Source organism: Hyposmocoma kahamanoa, unplaced genomic scaffold (assembly GCF_003589595.1).
Source record: "Hyposmocoma kahamanoa isolate Upper Pololo Valley unplaced genomic scaffold, ASM358959v1 103, whole genome shotgun sequence".
NCBI classification, from domain to species: Eukaryota; Metazoa; Arthropoda; class Insecta; order Lepidoptera; family Cosmopterigidae; genus Hyposmocoma; species Hyposmocoma kahamanoa.
In genome coordinates, this window is record NW_020653344.1 from 5,695,788 (window position 1) to 5,715,420 (window position 19,633).

A 19,633-nucleotide genomic window follows, 5' to 3' on the forward strand; every position below is an offset into this window, starting at 1 on the left:
TGTCTATTATTTATTAAAAAAAAGTACACTGGAAAAACTTTGAGACCAAATGTGATTGTGTGATCCGTTATTTTTAGTAAACTTGTTCAAACTAGTTTCAAATAAACATATTAATAGGGAGAGTTCGCAGTTTTCGTTGTCATATCCAAAATTCATGAGCTTAAAACATAATGAATGCTTGCGTGCGTTAGTTCAGTCTAGCTTTTGTGTCAGCCAAGTGTCCAGTTACCGAGTGACCGTCCTTTGCAAAAGTGAAATTGTACCTAAAAAACTTTAGCCAAAGATTTAGAAGCTCGTGTTAGTGCGATTTAGCCGCTTTCACTTTTATTCCTAACTGTATTTTCTCTGTAGACTTATTGGACATGGACTGATAAGTCCCAAGAGCATTGATTTTAAAAGTATCAAATATAATTCACCCTTATTCTTCCTAAGAATCGATTTTCCCTTTATCCTTATTAACCCAGAAACATTACTTTGTTATACAAGCATATTTTTTGTTATTATTTTTATGTAATTGTAAATTATTTGTTGTAATGCATTAATTTAGTTTATTATGCTTCTTTCCAATACGCGCTACTGCAACATGACAGCCGATGCTAAGTCATAGATAAAAGGATCTGGAAAGGATATGTGAAAAGCCACATGCCTTATTTCATTTCTTTCGTTATTATTCATTATTATTATAAATATTATTATTTACTGTAATTGTTTGAGGTTCATGTGATTTTTGAAAGTTGTCTACGTGAAGAGGCTGTAGAATCTGTGCATTACCTAAATAAATAAGTAAAAGATTTAAAAAAGTACAAACCAAATAGTCTGTGAAAAAGCCTCATTATTTTTTATTAATTGATTTTATTTTTTTAGGTGATATTTTTACAAACATTGCTTTTGAATTCTAAAAATCGCGCTATGGTAATAAGCATTAAGTCCTGGTGCCTTTTAAATGTTACTATTTGGCACTTCAGGTTCTTTACCTCTCACCAACGATATCTATTGTACTAGTTCTCTCTTAAAAATTAATTTACATCGGTATGTTGTTCACATTTCGCTAATTGATAAAATTGTGTGAACATAAATTTAAAGTTTTAAATTATTCACATTGATTCGGTAAGTAGTGTTGTGGTTTTAATTAATTTGTACATTAAAATATTTTGATAACCGCGAAATAGTATACAAAATTTCACACATCCATCTCAATTTGCAAACATTAATGACGCGTGTTAAATAAAACAAGACAAAACATAAATCATAGATTAATAAGCAACAGAGTATTCAGAGTGCACAATAACAGAGTATGTCTAATATGAATGTTCCAGTTACTAAGGTTACCACATAAATTTAAATAATATATAAAAAAGATTAAGCTCAACGATATCTATGTACAAGTCGCAAGATCTTTGACTTTCCGCAAGGAAAAGTTCATAACATATGTACTTATTTCAACAACACCACTTTATTTTTTTTTCTATAAAATTAGTTAGTTTTTTCTTTTTAGACAGTGAAAGGCTCAAATCAAAATGAAATGTATTGTGCAACTAGTAGCGACTTTGCCAAGGGCTTTACGTTAATTCCCCAACGAAGGATAAATATCATCAGTAAACACTCAATATTATGTGTCTGTCTTGCTCATTCCCAATAGGTATAGACTGTCGCGTCTGTCCACGGTTCTACGGTACCGATATTCTTTGACAAAATTTAACACTAAAACAAAATACTATCACATAGTGTTTTGTTTGAAACATCAAGGTACTATGAATGTTCTTGTCTATAGATCGTTGCCTCTCATCTACAGATCTATTTAAATTAATTGTGCAATTTATAAAAGATCACAAAATAAACCACTTTCTAGAACCTGTCTCAAAAGCAACTAATTCACCAGGAAGATGGTATAAAAAAACTGAGACGTGTCTACCGCGCAAAATTGACATATTGTAGACTATCCAACTTTGGTACGTGATTATTTTAACCAACAAAAAGCTCGATTCACAATAAAATTTGGCACAATAGGTCAAAAAAGGAATTATTTTGGATTGTAAAGCAGCGAATGACATAAAGGTACTACTAAATTAATTTCAGACTTTTTACTTTCATTGTTTTACTGAAATTCTTATTATTTGTTCCCAGCTGCGGTATACTTCGCGGGCGTAATAGGTGCGATTGGCGTTTCGCTTTTAGGCGTCTTCTGCATACTGTCGGTGCTCCAACTCGCCATGATCTCATCCAAAGAGCGCGTTGGACTCAAATACACCAACTTGGTAATGCTGAAGATGACGTTGGCGTTACTAGCAGGTTAGTCAATTGACGATGACCAGAGATGAGCAAGCGCCCGGTTTTTAAGCCGATTTAAACCAGGTTATCAAAACGCCGTGTTTAAATCGAGTTAAAACCCATTAACACCTGAAGTCGAGGGCAAAAACTATTTACAACTAAATATTTATTGTAAATCGAGTTTTGTTCAAATGTAACGGTATTATTACAAAATGTTTATGGCTTTCTGCTCTAGTCGAATCGATTTGCTTTTCTATTGAATCGATTCGCTTAAAAATCGCATTGCAATAAATAGATGCAAAAAATCGTAGATCGTATGCACTTGAATTGATTCTCATAAAAATCGAATGGTCATGTGCATCTTTAGTAGTGAGGAATCCACAGGATTGCAAGGTGGGTGAAGTTGCCTCTTTTTCGTCTAAAAAGATTTTTTTACATCAAAATTTGTAATAAACATAGAATTATATGAAGTACCGTATTCGCCCTTTCCGCCCAAGATTTTAGCAGAAATGGGCTGAAACCTTAAAAAACTTTTGGTTAAAACCCGGGCGGGTTGATTGGGTTTCAATCCACTGCCCATCAAGACCACGACACAAGGTCCGTACATGTCTCGTTAATGCAAGATCTCCAGATATGCTCGGCTTAATTATAATGATATTAAACGATCTTAGTGAATTTAGGAATGATTTGGTACAAGCAAATACGAATCCCTTCTTTCGTAAATTTTGGAAACGGGGAGCAGAGAGAAGTTTTGTGTTTCTTTCCATTTTGATGTACTTACTTGTTGCTCAACCATAATCTTGTGGATTAAAAATATCACTCAACTTCTTTCATTGACTGGAGACACATATAGAAAGATAGGTACAAGTAAGTAAAAAACGTTCTCTAAGGGTTAAGCCACACCTATCGGAATCGGCTTGAGACGCCAGGTATCGTGGCACCATTAGAATTACTTTAAAATCCAACTTCGACTTCCTAAGTTAGTAGTTTTGTCTTACGATGCTTTAAAACCATTTCCGGAAATCCGGAATTCGAAAAAGTAATTAATTAATATTTGGTGGTATTAACAACTCTGTCGCTCCTTGTAGAGCTATATCTATATAAGAATATATATATATGGAACATCTTTTTCCGACTATTGGTTGTAATGCTTGCCATCGTTGTGAAAGGACTTCCCAGTCGGCGTATGGTACTGGCCCATTATTGCCCAGATTGCGCCAAACGTAAAGGAAAAGAAGGATACGTCATGCGAGGCTCCTTTAGAGCGCCCCAGGATATTACTGTAGTACTGAATTACTTGTACCAAAACTGAAATATGTGTTTTTGCAGCGTTGCTGTCTATAGCTGCCGCAGGCCTGTTCGCTGTCCAAGGCGATGACAGAGGGTTCCGGGTCGAAAGGGGAGAAGCTTTTTATGTTCAGGTATGTTTTACTTTTTTTTATAATATCAAGTGACGGCACGGACAAGTCGTGGACCTGTTGGTAAGTGACACGCCTGGCCATAACAGTTGCAGTGCCACGTAGAGCTTTAAATCATAAAGATCTGAGGGGCACTGCCACTGCGCCCGACACCCTGAGACATAAGTTGACAAGTTCCGTGTGCCTGTAATTTCACCAGCACCCTTACCCTTCAAAAACGGAATGCAGTAATGCTCTCATTACGGCTTGGTGGCAGAAGTAGGTCAGATGGTAGTACTTCTCTGGACGAACTCTTTCACAAGGAGCTCTACTGCTACTAAAATTTTCGTATCATAGACCAAGCCAAAATGTATTTCTTTTCACATGCAACTCTTTCTTCATTGTTATTAACGAAATTTGCGTAAAATATGGAATCTATACAAGAGCAACAATTTACCGCCGCCACTCAGTCAGAAACAACTTTAAATAAATATTAGACACCATTACATAATATGTGTGTTGCTTTGTTCCCAAAGCAAGTAACTAAATCACTTGTGTTATGGAAATCGGAAACAACGCCGGTACCACAAACACCGAGACACAAGACAATATAGAAAAGCTAGTTTTTCTATGTTGATCCGGCTGGAAATCGAACCCGGCACCTCAGAAATCGACTCCAAAAAACTGGTGTGCACACCACTCGACCGCGGAGGTCGTCTAAAACTAAAGCATGTCAGCCATGACTATAGGACCTGTAAAGAGCCCGAAACGTTGGTTTGGAAAAACATATAACGCGATTTAGATCCGAAAAAAAAATAGTTTCGTTTCCTACCAAAAATTGGAAGCAATTAAGGCACAAGCAGTAAATTCGACAGCTATTCGAATTCTTTTGGCGACAAAACGAGCAAATATGCATTAGGTAACAATAATTCGTCATCCATCTTTTCTTTCTGCTCCTATGTGATCGATCAATACCAGCTAGATCAATACAAGATAGCTCTGAAACGACTAAGTTCAGAAAAAGTCTGGCAAAAGAACCTGAAGTGTATACGAGTGAATACGATCAGATCGATAGCTTCAATTAACGCTACGCTAACTTTAATTTTTGAACCTGTTCTGTTTTTATTTTGCTTTTTTTTTACACAAAATTTGCTTTTTAGTTTTTTTAGAATTTTGTTAGTTGTTTCTTTTTCTTTCACAAAGTTCAGGGAGCATAATATGAGTAAATAAATGTAGCTGTTTATAAAAATAACAGAAAATGACCAAAAAATAAATAATAATAGCGCACGCACTCAACATAGCCCCGCACTAGGGAAACCCTGTATCGTGGGTGCCATGCACATACATATAGACAACCACAAATTACACCCAAACTCACGAGAGAAATAAATATAAACCATACAAATATTTCTCCCTGCCCGGGAATCGAACCTGGGGCCTCTGCGTGGCAGTCCGGCATGATAACCATTCGGTCACGGAGGCAGCTAGTAAAGTATGCGATAAAAATAAAGTAGGCTAAGTGTTCATAGAAGGTATCGAGATAATCGAAACCGAGTTTAAGGACACGAAATCTGACGTGTATTCCCAATCTTAAAGTATAAAAGTTATAGAGATCTTCAAACTGCCTGAGGTCTGCATGTTGTAATTTACGGTTTTTTTTTACATTTCAGATAACCTGCATCGTGATAAACTCCCTTCTCTTTATAATGTCGGTGTATGACACACTGTATTCGCGGCGAGTCGGCGGCGACCCGACCAATCCACTCGGGGAACCTCAAGGGACCACTATTAATAACCCTGGCTTTAAAGAAGGTCGAGGTACGGTACTTCATATTAAGGCTGAAAACAGTAATATTAACGTATTTTTCTGTTAACAACATGGACAGTGATTCATATTATGTCAATGTTTCAAGGTCCGAAAGTAACTTATCATTAATGATTATCATCACTTCTATTTATTTTCCCGATACATCTGAACGGTTTTAAGTTCCAAGCCATTGGTTGACTTTAATTAATCATAATTATTTAGTGAATAAACACACTAATCTTAAAATCTAATCATTTGTAGTTGCAATTCTAAGGGCTCATTCAGAGTGGAGGCGCGGGTGCGGGCGCGATTTTTGGCGTCTTGCCTTTCACAGCGCCGAAGCGGCTCGAGCGGGTAGATTCACACGCCGAAATCACAAACAGATGCTAGACGCTAGACCAAGCACTGGGAAAGATACGGGCGGACCCAGCCAATAGATCTAACCCGCGCGGGGCGCGCACCCGCGCCCGCGTCCGCCTCGTGACAGACCTGCGCGCGCGGCCACTGTGAATGCAACGAGCATCTACGTACATTCGATTTCGACCGCCACACTGAATAAGGCCTAAGACAGGTGTTCAAATCGTTGTGGGTTAGGAACAAAATGGAGAAAAGTCAAAGAACAGTATTTTTCGTTTTTATAATATCAAGTGACAGGACGAACAAGTCGTGCACCTGATGGTAAGCTACACGCCTGTCCATAACAGTTGCAGTGCCACTCAGAGCTTTAAATCGCAAGGATCCTGAGGGGCACTGCCACTGCGCTCGTCATCCTGAGATATAAGTTGACAAGTCCCATGTGCCTGTAATGTCGCCAGCACCCTTACCCTTGAAAACCGAAACGCAGTAATGCTAACATTACTGCTTGGCGGCAGATATTGGTAAGGTGGGAGTACTTCTCTGGACGAACTCTTTCACAAGGAGCGCTACTGCTGCTGTATGCTATTCGAGAGTGTAAAGCAATTATTCCCAATGTGGCCTATATTTACCACCAAGGTTCACTTCAATCTACAAGGGGTCCTCCATGTCAGCGAAAACAAATAGAGGTTGCATTAAACGTTAATCCACCACGAGAGTGGAACTCATTTAGGCAGATCGTAACCAAAACTTTGGCTTTTAATTAATGGAATATGTATATGACATCTATGTACATACCTAAATAATACTTTCTTATAATAGACATATTAATTACCCATGAAGTAAACATTTCACAGTAAACAAATGTTCCGTTAGATAATTGTATAAAGGAACAATGGCAAACTCCCATATAAATTTTTGTTGACATAATTTGTATGCGTCTGTTTATGAAAAATATGTGAAAATATACAGTTGAAATACCTGAACAAATTTTGTTTAGTGTTTATCATTCTGAGATGTCCAGATAAAGATATTCTAGTTTTGAAGTTTTGGAGGTTATGTGTTACGTATTTTGTGTATTATTACATCAAAATAAACTAAAGAAGCCTTTAACAGAGTTAATAGAAGCTGAATAATGTCGTGGGTTTGAGACGTGACGAAAGTTCAAAAGAAATTATTTTGTATACTGGTATAGTATAGTATAGTCAAAACGCATGAAGTTAAGCCATGACAAAAAACTGAGTTAATAACATACCACAGACTATTGCAATGGTAACTCGGACACAAATGGTTTATTGTGAAACGTGCTGTCTATCCCTTATTTTGGGAACTTTTTTGTGAGTTTTACCATTTTCTAATGTGCCATTTTGGAGAAGTTATTGACTTTATTTTTTGTAATGAAGTAGTTAATCTTTTATTAGCTTATTACAAATGTGGACCGTACCCATACGTAGATACTGAAATTACTTTTTTGGCGGCTAGATGTCGCTCAACGTTAAGAAAATAAGAAACTGATGGTTGCAGATATCAGTCCGGTTACATACTAATTAGTCATTAGAGTTTCTTTTAAATATGATTTTATTTCCAGACAACTTGTAATTAAGACATTTGAAGACGCTAACGAATTCGTTTTAACTATGATTTTCCCATTGTTCTTTAACATGTGTCAGAGAACAAATAAGTAATGAGAACGGACACTCTCCGCCCCTCCCTAGCTTTAGATACCGCACCACGCCCCGCACATTGACGGTCACATTGACTGAACGAGAACAAGGCTGTCGGCGAGCCGTTTTCGCGCTAAGACGGCTTTGATATTTGAATATAGTTTTCATTTATTCATTACGAAATTTGTACGTTAATATATAACATCATTTTAAGTTACTATTTATAATGGCCGTGAATTGTGCTGTGTATAACCATCTAAACGGGATAAAGAGAGGAATTTCTTTCGTTTTTTGAAAGATGAAACGTAGTACGTAAATAAACTTATGTCTTGAGACTCATTCAGTTATTGTTTTCTTTAGTGCAGAGTAATATATAATACAGATTTATTGTATCAATATAATAAGACGCCATAACTTCGTGAGCTAGACAAGGGTTCTCGAATTTTCAATTTTTATTGCCGATAAATATTACGTAGTGAATATACCTAATTATTAACTAGGTAATGATAAAGTTGGACACGCAATTTCTAATTCTTTGGTTACCTTTTTTAAAGGTACGTGTCCAAAGTGCTTTAAATATATTTTTTAAATAAATCTTAAATATTATTCTACTTAGTGAATTAATAAAAATATACTTTTTATAATATTACTTCGATATAAATACGTAATGAACATGTATAATTATTAGGATTCTATAATAGAATTATAGATAACAGATTCGCGTTACAACTTTTGCTATGTTGCCGCTCTGACCACGTAACGTAAATAGTACGAGCAAGTGATGGGTAACCCTGCCACTTCACGCACACATTTGCGCGTGTGCAGATAGCGCCTTGCTGTATGCAGTAGTAGTAGTAGGTAAATAATTTTCGACCGTTGTATGGAGTGTCCGGGGTGTGCATGTGTTTTTAGTACGTTTTTCACTATATAAAGTTATATTAATATTTTTTTTTTAAATTTTAGCTTACAACAAACATATAAAGTAAGGTTATTACAATACGAGATCCCTGACTGTCCAGTAGAGCAACTTGTGACATGAGAGCCAGTGTTCCTCCGCGAGCTTAAGTGGACAACCATACCCTACACGCACAGCATAAAAATCAGAAATTAAACTTGTTACGGACAAACTACAAACTTGTTAAGCTTGTACACGCTGCTGTCAAAAACACATTAAAAGCGATGGGTAACTTTCTGGTTAGTTTTTTCTACCTAATTTCAGTGGCAATTTTTAATATTAAAGTATTCGAGTAAATTATCATGAAATATTAAATAATATTTCAGGTTACTGCAACCAAATATTAAATAATACTCGATAATAATATTCTAAAATAGTTAAATATAGAAATTGCCACCGAAATTAAGTACGAGAAAAGTAACCCTGAAAATTACCCAGATGGCACATGGTTTATACCTATATTAAAACATTTTTCATATAAAATTGTGGTAGAGCCACAAAAAAAGTACAAGTTTCAATACAAATATTTACGCGGTCTCTAGCGTTTGTCAACGTAGTAAACGAATGGTAAGAAACAAAAGAATATTGACCTAATAGATTGAATGGCTCAGATCGTAGACTATATACGATGGCATACCGCAACTCCGTAGTAACTAACGTTTATTATCACGCAATTTTGTTTCTGTTGAATCGTTAGCAGCAATGTATGGGTCAACGTTAGGCGTTATTACACCCAAAAGGACTTCTGTACTTAAATTAAACTATGTTTACTAAATGGAAGCGTTCATATGCACGCACACAAGTCTTGTTATGTTGTGGGACGCCCAAAGCGCCAACACACATCACTATAACTTTAGCGTCGCATGGAATTGTTTCACTTTATTATTACAATATAACAAAAAGTCGTGGTAGCCTCTCCAGTCTAGCAGAGGTCGCGTTTGATTCTGAGCTTTTCAGAATTTATGTGCAAAATTTAATTTGAAATTAACTATGAACTTTTCCATGAAGGTTTTCACCTTCACACATGTGCAAGACAATTTGTGTGCATTTCTCAATCCGCAACAGAGCTTCTTAAACTGCAGCCCTCTCACTGTAAGAGGAGGCCTGTGGCTTGCAGTGAGACTATTACAGTCTAACTATTAAATTATTTATTACTACATTAACACAGCTGTATCCGTTGTATGTTGTATATGAATCTTCAACTTATTCGCATGCAGGACTTATATTTCCTCTGATGAAAAATCCCAAACAGACATAAGACTTCAGTACTAATTATTATGTTTTAGTTTTAGTTTTTTAGAACTCGATAATGTTATAAAAAACTTGAACTAAATGAAAAGTGAATGTAATGTACATACTCATCTGTATTAATTAATATTCTCTATTAAATTAATTTTATTGTATTTCATGATATTTACATGGAACGGAATGATTTTATTTTTAAATAATTATTAGTGGACTCTAACTCCCTTAAATAAGTGAGAATACACCATAGTTTTTCAAAGTGGTCCCTACTGCCTGAATTATCTATATAAACTACACTACACATATATGTATATAATTTTTTTCCTTATGAATTTTTGTGTTAAATTAATATAAAAAATATGTGTTTTCAATTATTTTTTATAGTGGTGGGCGTTGAAATTTTTTACCTTGCCTAAGTGGGCGGTGAGCCAATAAGTTTAGGAACCTGTGATATACACGCTCTGCAACACAAAATTTGCTTTAATTTTCAGGGATATCAATGACAGATGCATCAGGGAAGCCATACAGCACGAACGGGCACGGCAGCGTCGCTTCGATGAATACCACAGCTACAACCCTGACAGGCTTATCAGATGTCAGCACTATCACCAGATCACCGCTCAGATCCTCGCTCAAGAAGCCAAGACCTCGTGAAGGAGAACCAGGAGGTTTAGGTATTCAGAATCCCGGCTACTCCGGTCATTCGCCTCCCCTTAATCGAAATGGTAGCCAGAAGAAGGTACGGATACAAACGCACAGCACTGAAGTTTAATTCTTAGATTAATTTTATTTGTTATAAACTAACTAAGGAATCTCTTGTCAATGATATTTTCCTGTAAATATTGATTGAGAAAATCGTTTAGAGAATAATTTAACCATTAGGTTATAATTAACTGTGAACTTCAGGTGATTAAGACCTTGTGCAACGTTGGTGCTGCATAGCACTATTAATGTTGCTACTGAGTTACTTTTATTGCTGGTCCGTTTAAAAAACTGGCCAAATAATTACTTCCATATTTAGTGGCAAAACCACAAGTTGCCACATCACATTTTTAACCTACTATCCTGTGTTTATATCAAAAATTTCGACTGAAGTACTTGAATCCATGCCATGCAAAAATTTAAAAAAGCGGCTATCCGCGTTTTAAAGGGTTATTTGTAAAATACTAACAACTATCATTCATACTAACATCATACGCAACAACTTTTGTCCCATATCTATGTCCATGACCGTTTATAAAAGATAATAAATTATACCAAAAATGAACTTATAAGTGTTTGTTGCACTATCTGACACTTTAGATTTGTATCTTGTAGTAAGTTCAATCGTGCAAGCGTTGTATCCGACGATGCATAGTTATCATTCTTTAGAGCAATCTATTTTTTTTATGAAAGTAAATTTCATGAATTATTAAAAGTCATGGAACAAAAGTTGCTGTTTCGGATGTTTGTAATGTAGTCCAGTGAGGTCGTTAGTATTTTACAAATTACCCTGGATTGGCTACGCACTGCACATTGCACAAGGCCTAAATGGCGTAATGCAACCGCAATGGTTTTTTGTCATTTACCTAATTCTTTTGGAGTTCGGGTGTTGTCTGTTTTGTTTTTAACGGCCACGAGAAATGTACAGATGATTTTGACTATGATCTAAAAAGAATCTACATATCTCATTAACTGTAAATTATTTTGTATTTCAATGTTGTCGAGTCCAATTTGTGTAGTGTAAGTAGAAAATTAAATTTTAAGTGCAAACCAATATATTTACAATTTTGATATTGCAGATTTACATCCAATTTCTGTATATTTGGCTTGAACAAAGTTCTTTGTTAGTAATATCTTTAGTCGACACTTTATGTGTAAGTATTTTTAATCAGCACCAAGTGTTGTATAAACGCAATTTTTATTGTTATTCTCAGGGATCGAAAGACATTTCAGTACCTGCAAAATTTAACACAAAACACATTTCGACACGGTAGAATTTACAATGTAACATTACAATTTTGGTTCTGGTAACAGAAGAAAAAGAAAAACATTGTTGATTCTTCTTAATCTGCATGCTTTTTGTGTTCAGTTTTGCATGTCTGGAAACGATTAAAATGTTCGCCTGTCTCGTTCCCTGGACACTCTTATTCCTATACAGGGATTTTTGCACATCTGAGCAAATTTTTTTGGAAAAATTGTTTGCTATATATCAAAATCGATTTGAACACTATGTACTCGGAAATATTTTTATATTACTTTACATTATATTATGTATTTTACGTTTCTGTACAAGAATGTTGTTAAATGAAAATGTTATGTTTCCAATTTAATTATATAAGTAGGGAACAAACAGCCCTTTAAATTATTTGCCTGAATTTGAAATGAACCCCGTACTTTTATTTTAAAGAAGTTGTTATAACGACCTTGCTATACATATTTCAATCAAACTATCACAATGTAAGAATTATTAAATAAATTTAGTTACAATAAGGTTATAAAACTTTCTTAAGAAGTATTGTATGTACACATTATGTATTGTAATGAGCCCACCATGCTCTAAATAAGACCCAGAGTGTCTATTTTATAATCGCAACTTTTTTTAAATTGAAACCAATTTGACAGACACGTAAAAATGTTGCCATCCCTAACCCTCTTTTAAATATTATTTTTTGGGTTAGTCATAGAAGCGACACCACTGTCCACGTTTATTTACTGACTTTTCCAGTACAATCGTGCCTTTTCCAAACAAAAATACTAAATATCTGAATAGTGCCTTATCCTTCGCCTTTTAAAAAAATATTGACAAAATAAAGACTTACCAGTTGTTTTAATACATATTATCTTATTTTATATGTACATTTTCATTATGTTATTTGCCCAACGTTTGGAAAAAATGTTTCACAGGTGGCACACAATTTCCCTTGTAATTTTTTTTCTGGCTCCTCCAACTGAATTACCGATAGTGTTGAATCCCACCTTACAGCAGCCCCATTGTAAAAAAATATATGAGGTTTAGTCACACTTCAAATTCAAGGATCGCGGCCCTGAAAGACTCTAGACCCTCTGTATACAGACTTGTAGTAGATGCTCAGAGCTGACGAGTGGTGGTCAACAATTAAGCAGCTGTAAAGTGACTAGCTGTAGGACAAACATATGTATTACTACTTTTTTTCACTGAAGTAAAAAGTAATATATTTCTTCCTAGCTCCCCGTCAGCGTTCCATGACTGTGGAAGAGAAATTTGGGATGTTTCACCTATGAGCAAATAATAAAATGAAAAATATATTAATCCTTTCCAGGTTTAATTGTACCTATTTAACACGTAACTTTTATTTGTAGTTCTACAATTTTAAATAAGGGTATTTCGTTTTTACTATCCGTCCAAGCTCTGGTCTTAAGTTTAGTTTTCAAATTATTACTTTGATGTATAATATAGATTACTTTAAGTATGAAATGCATAAAATCAGAGTGTTTATTATTGTTAATTTTGTAAAGTTGGGACCTACTGAATATTTTAATGTACTTGCATAGCAATGTTTACTTTTTGGCTTAAAACCTATTGCAAAAAGTTTTATTTTTATAATGTAAACATAACTGAAAGTTTATTGTTGCTAAGTCTATAGCATTCCTTTTCTTATATACAAAACTGGTTTTTATTCAACAATGTTAACAGTGATATCTGAATCTCAAACTTCAATATAAAGTTCTTGGAATTTCCGTCCTTTTGCAATATATTATGTATATTCGTGAATGAATTCTGCTGAATAAAGAAAATTTTATAACGGAACTTTCGTGACTTTTTTATTTAAACATAACTGCGAATTCTTGATGGTAGGTAATGTAATTTTTCTAGGAATAGAAAACCCGAACATTGACATTGTATTCCTAAATTAATATTTTTCTTATATAATTAAAATTACTTGCTTATATAATTATATGAATAAAACTAGCTCCCCGTGGCAAGGTGCCTCGATGCTGGCAACTTTCCCCTTTGTATAGCTATGCTAATGCGTTGGACCAGGTGGATGTAGCCGGCCCTTGGGTTTCCCAGACAGTCTTTTTGCATAAAATTTTGTACTGACGAGGGCCACCGGCACCCGATGGACCAAGGGTTTCCACTCCCAAAAGCTGCAAATAGGTTAATCGGAGTCGAAATAAAATTTAACATAGTCTCCATCTTTGTAATTTGTGGTTGTTTCTATGCTTGTAACCGCGACATGATGTAGAACAAGTTTGTTACTAATTTTATTTCGATTAAATATACTAAATCAATAAAATTTAACAATGATCGTAATAATTAAATTATCAGACATACATACATTAGTATACATTGTGTTGCTACAACGATATATTTTTGAGTTTTTTCGCCATCCAAAATGGATTTACGTCGATGGGAATAATAATACCTTAGAATAATAACGCATAGAATGATGGTTTCGTATCAAACGAACTGTCACAAGTGTGGAATATGATGTTAGTATCTATTTTATGTTTGTCTGGCGTATTTTTACACTCATTTACAGCACATTTCGTCATTTTTAGCTAAAATTCTTGATCTGTTGGCAGTGCAAGTTGACCTTGAGCACTGAAGGCCCGCCCGCTCGTGTAGGCCCATTGGGCGCGCTTCATTTGCCTCACTTAGCGTGTGCGGACTAGGTTTCTATGCGTTATTATTCTAAGAACAATACAATAGATAGCAGCGTTTTACCTAATATTAAAACGCTTATTAGCAGCGTTTTACCTAACATTAAAACGCTTATTAAGCGATAACCTTATTTGAAGCCTAAATATTTGAGAGTAGCGAACTTGATTTCCGGTAGTGTGTCAGTTTTAGCTCGAATTTCCCTTCTACATCCCCCACCATCTAGCTTCTGCTACTGTACACCAGGTGGCGCACACTCACAACGGGATTGTGTTTTTGCGCCCTGGCTCATTGGAGCTCAAATGTGTTAAAAAGTTATTTCGCCAGGCAGAATTGGAATGTTAGGCTTCAAATAAGGTTATCGCTTAATAAGCGTTTCAATGTTAGGTAAAACGCTGCTATTAAGCTTTTGAACCGTTATTTGAAGCCTAAATATTTGAGATCTGTCTGTTATCGCCTGGTGTACAGTAACGCCAATGTGATATTTAATTGTATGTGTAATGTAACTATTATGCGTTTGTATAGGTACATATATGCTGACTAACGTGAGTAAGAAATGGTACACAAAAATATGTTATCATAGATGGTAAGGAGATTAATAAATAAAAACCTTTAAGTAAGTTCTAGTTAAATCTATTTTGTAACTTTGCAATTCAAAAAGAACCAAACTTATAACATGGCCTTCACAAAATCATAAATCACTGAAATCGATGTAACACAATATAAATACATTGTGAAATATAACTAAGTAGGTATAAATCCTTAGGTGGAAGTAAACATAAACGATGATTAAAATCAAAATAAAATATCCATAAACAATTAATATAAGTAGATGTTGTATTTTATGCAAAAACATTGTGTGTATCTAATTAGCAATTATTTTTATACATTGCAAATGGGTAATAGGTATTGTAGCAATAGTAAGTAAAGACTTTACTACCATATTGTGACATTTCAATTAGTGACCGATACAAATAGATGCGACATGGTGTTAGAAGATGGTAGAGGAGCACGAATTTCACGACAATAGTATTTAAGGAACGTGTTTTCTGATCGCCAATTGCCGCGCGCAAGAATATCGTCCAGCGGACAGTTTTGCACCCAGTCCTTAGATGCCACAGCCGGTCGGATATTTGTGCGCGAAGCTGCCTTAGGCTGGCCGCAAATTGTTAAAAATAAGTTATCTAGTTTACAAATAGATCGTCTCGGTTGAGATAATTCAATGACTTTTCTAATCCAAAACAGAGGGTCTAGCGCTAAAGAATCTTTATTTTTAACAATACGCCAACCTGATTGTCTATTGTTTGCTGTATCGGTTTTAGAACCAAATTTTGGCCAAAAAACTACAGATTCGTCTGAAAATATACAATCTTCGTTGCCAACATTTAGCAAAGTCAGATCATGTATTCGGCGTCCAGAACATAACAACAACAATACTGCGGCGCGTGTACAACACTCGAATAAACTACGCGTATCCGGTATATTATTTTGTAACCAATGAGTAAGTACATCAGTATCCCATATTGGAGTTTTTATTTTAAAACAAATAGAATTTCGATTATTACTTATGGCCTTTAAGGCCTGTCTAACTAATAAATGTGAACTTAAACGTGATTCAGCGTCTGGGTCACAAAACATAGAAATAGCAGATTTGTAAACTAATATGGTATTGTAGGCCAAACCTTGTGTCTGATGTAGATCTATAAGAAACCTAGCTAAATCGGCTCCAATCAATTAGGATTTGAGGCACTTACAAAATTACTGGTGGCCCATACGCACCATTTTTGCCAGGCTGGTTTGTACGTTCTCATTGAAGTTTCACGCCAACTTTTTTGCAAAAATTCCTTCTGTTCCTGAGACCAACCTACAAGACTTTTGGTCCACCCCCACATCTCCACACTTCCAGGGTAATTTCCGAAACTAGCGGAGGAGGTCGACTCGTTGTTGCGTCGACTAGGACTTGTTCCAAGTTCCAAATTGTGAATGGAGGACTCAGCGCACGGTTCTTTAAGTCTGGCCTCCAAAACACTTTCGTCCACCTGGGGACTACTATCAAGTATATTCCAGTTGCCGAGTTGAGGTGCTGAAGGACGCGTGGAATCAGAAAAGGCGGCGGGAACACCCACGCCAGAGGATAGTGCCACTCCTGGCTGAACGCATCGTGGAAGTGAGCTTTTTGATCCCTCACATCGAGTGCGCTGTATACTGGGACTACATGGGCTATTGATGACGCGAACAGGTCTATTACTGGACGACCCCACTTGGAGAAAATTGTGGACGTTATCTGAGGAAGTAGATGCCATTCGGGAGGATAGGTCAAGCGGGATAACTGATCGGCTTCTCCGTTGTATCGGCCAGGAATGTACTGAGCCACCATATGGATGTTGTAAAGGTCTAAGATATTGAAAATTTTGTAAGTCATTTCCATTAAGGGGTGTGACTTGGTACCACCCTCGTTTCTCAAATACGAAACCACCGTTCGATTGTCGCTCTGAATTAATAGGGATGAGCCTACCAGGTGCCGACAATGGTCTTTCAATGTGTACCAAATGGCCCTCATTTCCCTTTGGTTGGAATGTGAATTCGCCTCGTTTACGGACCATAGGCCCGACAGTCTCAGATTGTTCAACTGAGCTCCCCACCCTGCTGCAGATGCATCTGTTAGTAGGTATTCTGTTACGGGAGGGTAGTGAATGGGCGAGAACTGGGCTAAATTTACTTGCCACCATTGCAACTCTTTCAAAGCAGCGTCCGGAATCCGATACCGGTGCTGAGTGTTCTGTAGAAGTAATTCCTGGCAATGTTTTAGAAGCGCTCGGTGGTTCAAGCGGCCCCTGGGTACGGGAAAACTTGCAAAGTTCAGTGACCCTACAATGCTTTGAATTTCTTCTAAGTTTGCATTTTTGGGCTCAATAGAGAGGAAATTTTTGTACTGGCAAACTATTTTGGTTAGAGTGGGGATTCCAAACTAATGCCTAAGTACTGTATGGTCATCTGTGGTATTAACGCTGACTTTTCGTAGTTGACATTCCAACCGAGCTGGTCTAAAATACGGATGGTCTCCTGAGCTTGAAATTGTAGGCGGTGGGGGTCTTGACATGCAAGTAAATAATCGTCGAGGTATACAATTATACGAAAACCTTTCTGTCGTAGAACCTGTGCTACCCAATTTGTCAAGGTCGCAAAAATTTTTGGAGCACATGCTAGGCCAAAAGGTAGGCACGTCATTTGCCAAAGTTGATGTTTGTAAATTATTCTTAAGAAGCGCCGATGCGTTTTCGAAACCGGCAGATGGAAATAAGCATTGGACAAATCTATTTTTACCAACCAATCTCGTGGTTGCAAGAAGGTTACGACTCTGTGCACATTTATGCGCTTGATTTTGTCCACAAATACATAATAGTTTAATCTTTTTAAATTGAATATTGGACGCATTGAGCCATCGCTTTTCGGTGTTAGAAACATTTTTGAAACGAAACTGGAACTGGGGACTGCAGGTTCTAAAACTTCCATTTTCACTAATTGGTTTATAATTTCGTCCATATCTTGCGACACTGGTGTTTGCGATAAATGATTGAATAGGTCTGGTACCGCTAATGGGGGCTTGGCTATAAATGGTATGCGATAGTTCTGTACAATTTTCATTACCGTTGGAGGTGCTTGCAATGCCTGCCAATGATCTAAAAAATCTGGCAACCGGCCCGCTCCAAATTGGACATAGTCAATATTTTCTTTTTGACTGTCTACGAACATTTGACTGAGCAAATACCTTTCCTTGACGTCTGCCTGAGCTCGAATACATATCATGGCTTTGAAACGTTTGTGCGGGCCTCTGACGAGGTCTCACTTGCTAATTAAATGGTCTAAAAATGGGGCGAGGGTAGTCGCGCCCTTGATTAAAAGAATTCCAAGTGCCTTGTAAAGGCGGCCTGTTGAACAAATCCATGTCAGGATAGGTAGTATAATTCAAATTACTGGGCATTTTAGTTGAATAATTCAAAGCATGACTAGGCATGACCTGAGCCTGCTGTTGGGGCTGAGCTTGCGCAACAGCTTTAGTTTGTGAAGGCGCTCGGAGCGGCCAAAATGTTTTCTATACACCACCAGCTTTTTCAATAGCCGTAGAAAATGATTGTTTATGAAATAAATTCTCGCTAGTTGGCGGGATTTTACGCAAACCCGCCTTTAAAAAGGTATCTTTTACAGAGCGCAAAATGTTATCACGTCTTTGTTGTACTAATTCGGCCCTATAACCACATGCTAACTGCAAAACATCACTACTGATTTTTTGAAAATGACTTTTCACAAATAATTCATTAATTTTTTCGTGCAAAGACTTGGCAGAAACATTACCCGCGGAAGTGGCCCAATCCATTAATCCTCTAAAAGATTCTTGTGCGGTTTCGTTCTGCTTTATGAGGGCTTGCGTAATAGCAGCGAAGCCACGCTCGATAAGTGCGAGAGAATTGTTTTTATCGTAAGGTCTAATTTCATCGTTGGTTCTAAATAAGTAAAACACGGATAGGAGCAGTATTGTTTCTGTACTTCAGCATACCGTACATTATTCCAATCTTCAGTATTAAAATGTTGTATGGAATTTAACAAATCTATATGAATCTGTGAAGATTTTTTAATAGAAGGTTCTTTCATAAAAGTGTTTAAGGAAAATTTTAAAGTACCCGGATCGGAGACTTGCGCCGGTTCTTGTACACAATTTTCACTGTTGTATAGTTCACCACTGACATCTGCACTGATATCGGGTGCAAAGTCTACATTTTCATTTGGATTGGGCACATAAACGCTTGAATGACATGTAGGTTGGAATGCACCACTACATGCAGCAATATAATTTTGTATACCACTTACTTGTTCCGTCAAATAGCGTAAAGTATCCTCCATTTGGTAGCGACGGCGTTTATTACTACGTTCCTTTGAGTGCGAACGATTTCTTTTTCGTTGCTTATTTATCTCCGGCGGAGGCAGACGGGGTGGCACTTCGTAAACTTCGGCCGTGGTCTCTACTGATCTATATTGCTGAGAATCCGAGCTCGACGAGGAAGAATCGGACGAATCCGATACATTGACTTACCTCGTACCATTCATAATTTCACAAATTAACGAACGATAAAACCGTTTAGAATTTTAATATAATTATGGACACAACTGACAACTATGGAAAACAAATCGCCAATGAGTCAGGGCGCGAAAACACAATTCCGTTGTGTGTGTGCGCCACCAGGTGTACAGTAGCAGAAGCTAGATGGTGGGGGATGTAGAAGGGAAATTCGAGCTAAAACTGACATTACCGGAAATGAAGTT

General features: G+C 36.6%; 2 protein-coding genes across 4 annotated transcripts in view; one reads left to right on the forward strand and one right to left on the reverse strand.

Annotated features, from left to right (window-relative positions):
• The window catches only part of LOC113238212, a 66,510-nt gene extending 53,050 nt beyond the window's left edge, over nucleotides 1–13,460 (forward strand). For 2 of the 3 annotated variants that reach the window (XM_026475000.1, XM_026475016.1), the window contains 4 exons: nucleotides 2,125–2,289; nucleotides 3,598–3,689; nucleotides 5,336–5,483; nucleotides 10,182–10,462. In XM_026475000.1, the coding sequence (XP_026330785.1) occupies nucleotides 2,125–2,289; nucleotides 3,598–3,689; nucleotides 5,336–5,483; nucleotides 10,182–10,462 (686 nt within the window). Of the gene's footprint in view, nucleotides 1–2,124; nucleotides 2,290–3,597; nucleotides 3,690–5,335; nucleotides 5,484–10,181 lie in introns of all 3 variants that reach the window. The other variant, XM_026475008.1, reaches the window with a different exon arrangement.
• Nucleotides 13,461–16,178: 2,718 nt separating this feature from the next.
• Nucleotides 16,179–19,417, reverse strand: LOC113238110. The gene is made up of 4 exons (XM_026474835.1): nucleotides 19,404–19,417; nucleotides 18,668–18,816; nucleotides 18,162–18,243; nucleotides 16,179–17,148 (listed from the first exon to the last, which is right to left on the reverse strand). Exons 1-4 carry the CDS (start codon nucleotides 19,415–19,417, stop codon nucleotides 16,179–16,181), a joined length of 1,215 nt encoding a protein of 404 aa, XP_026330620.1.
• Between the last annotated feature and the right edge of the window lie 216 nt (nucleotides 19,418–19,633).

What these genes read in the sequence shown, in the direction of transcription:
- LOC113238110 (XM_026474835.1), bottom strand. An exon ending in GGATTGGGCCACTTCCGCGG is followed by an intron (nt 18,244 to 18,667) that starts GTAATGTTTCTG and finishes TTTGTTCAACAG; the next exon opens with GCCGCCTTTACAAGGCACTT. An exon ending in TTAGACCATTTAATTAGCAA is followed by an intron (nt 17,149 to 18,161) that starts GTGAGACCTCGT and finishes TCCCGTACCCAG; the next exon opens with GGGCCGCTTGAACCACCGAG.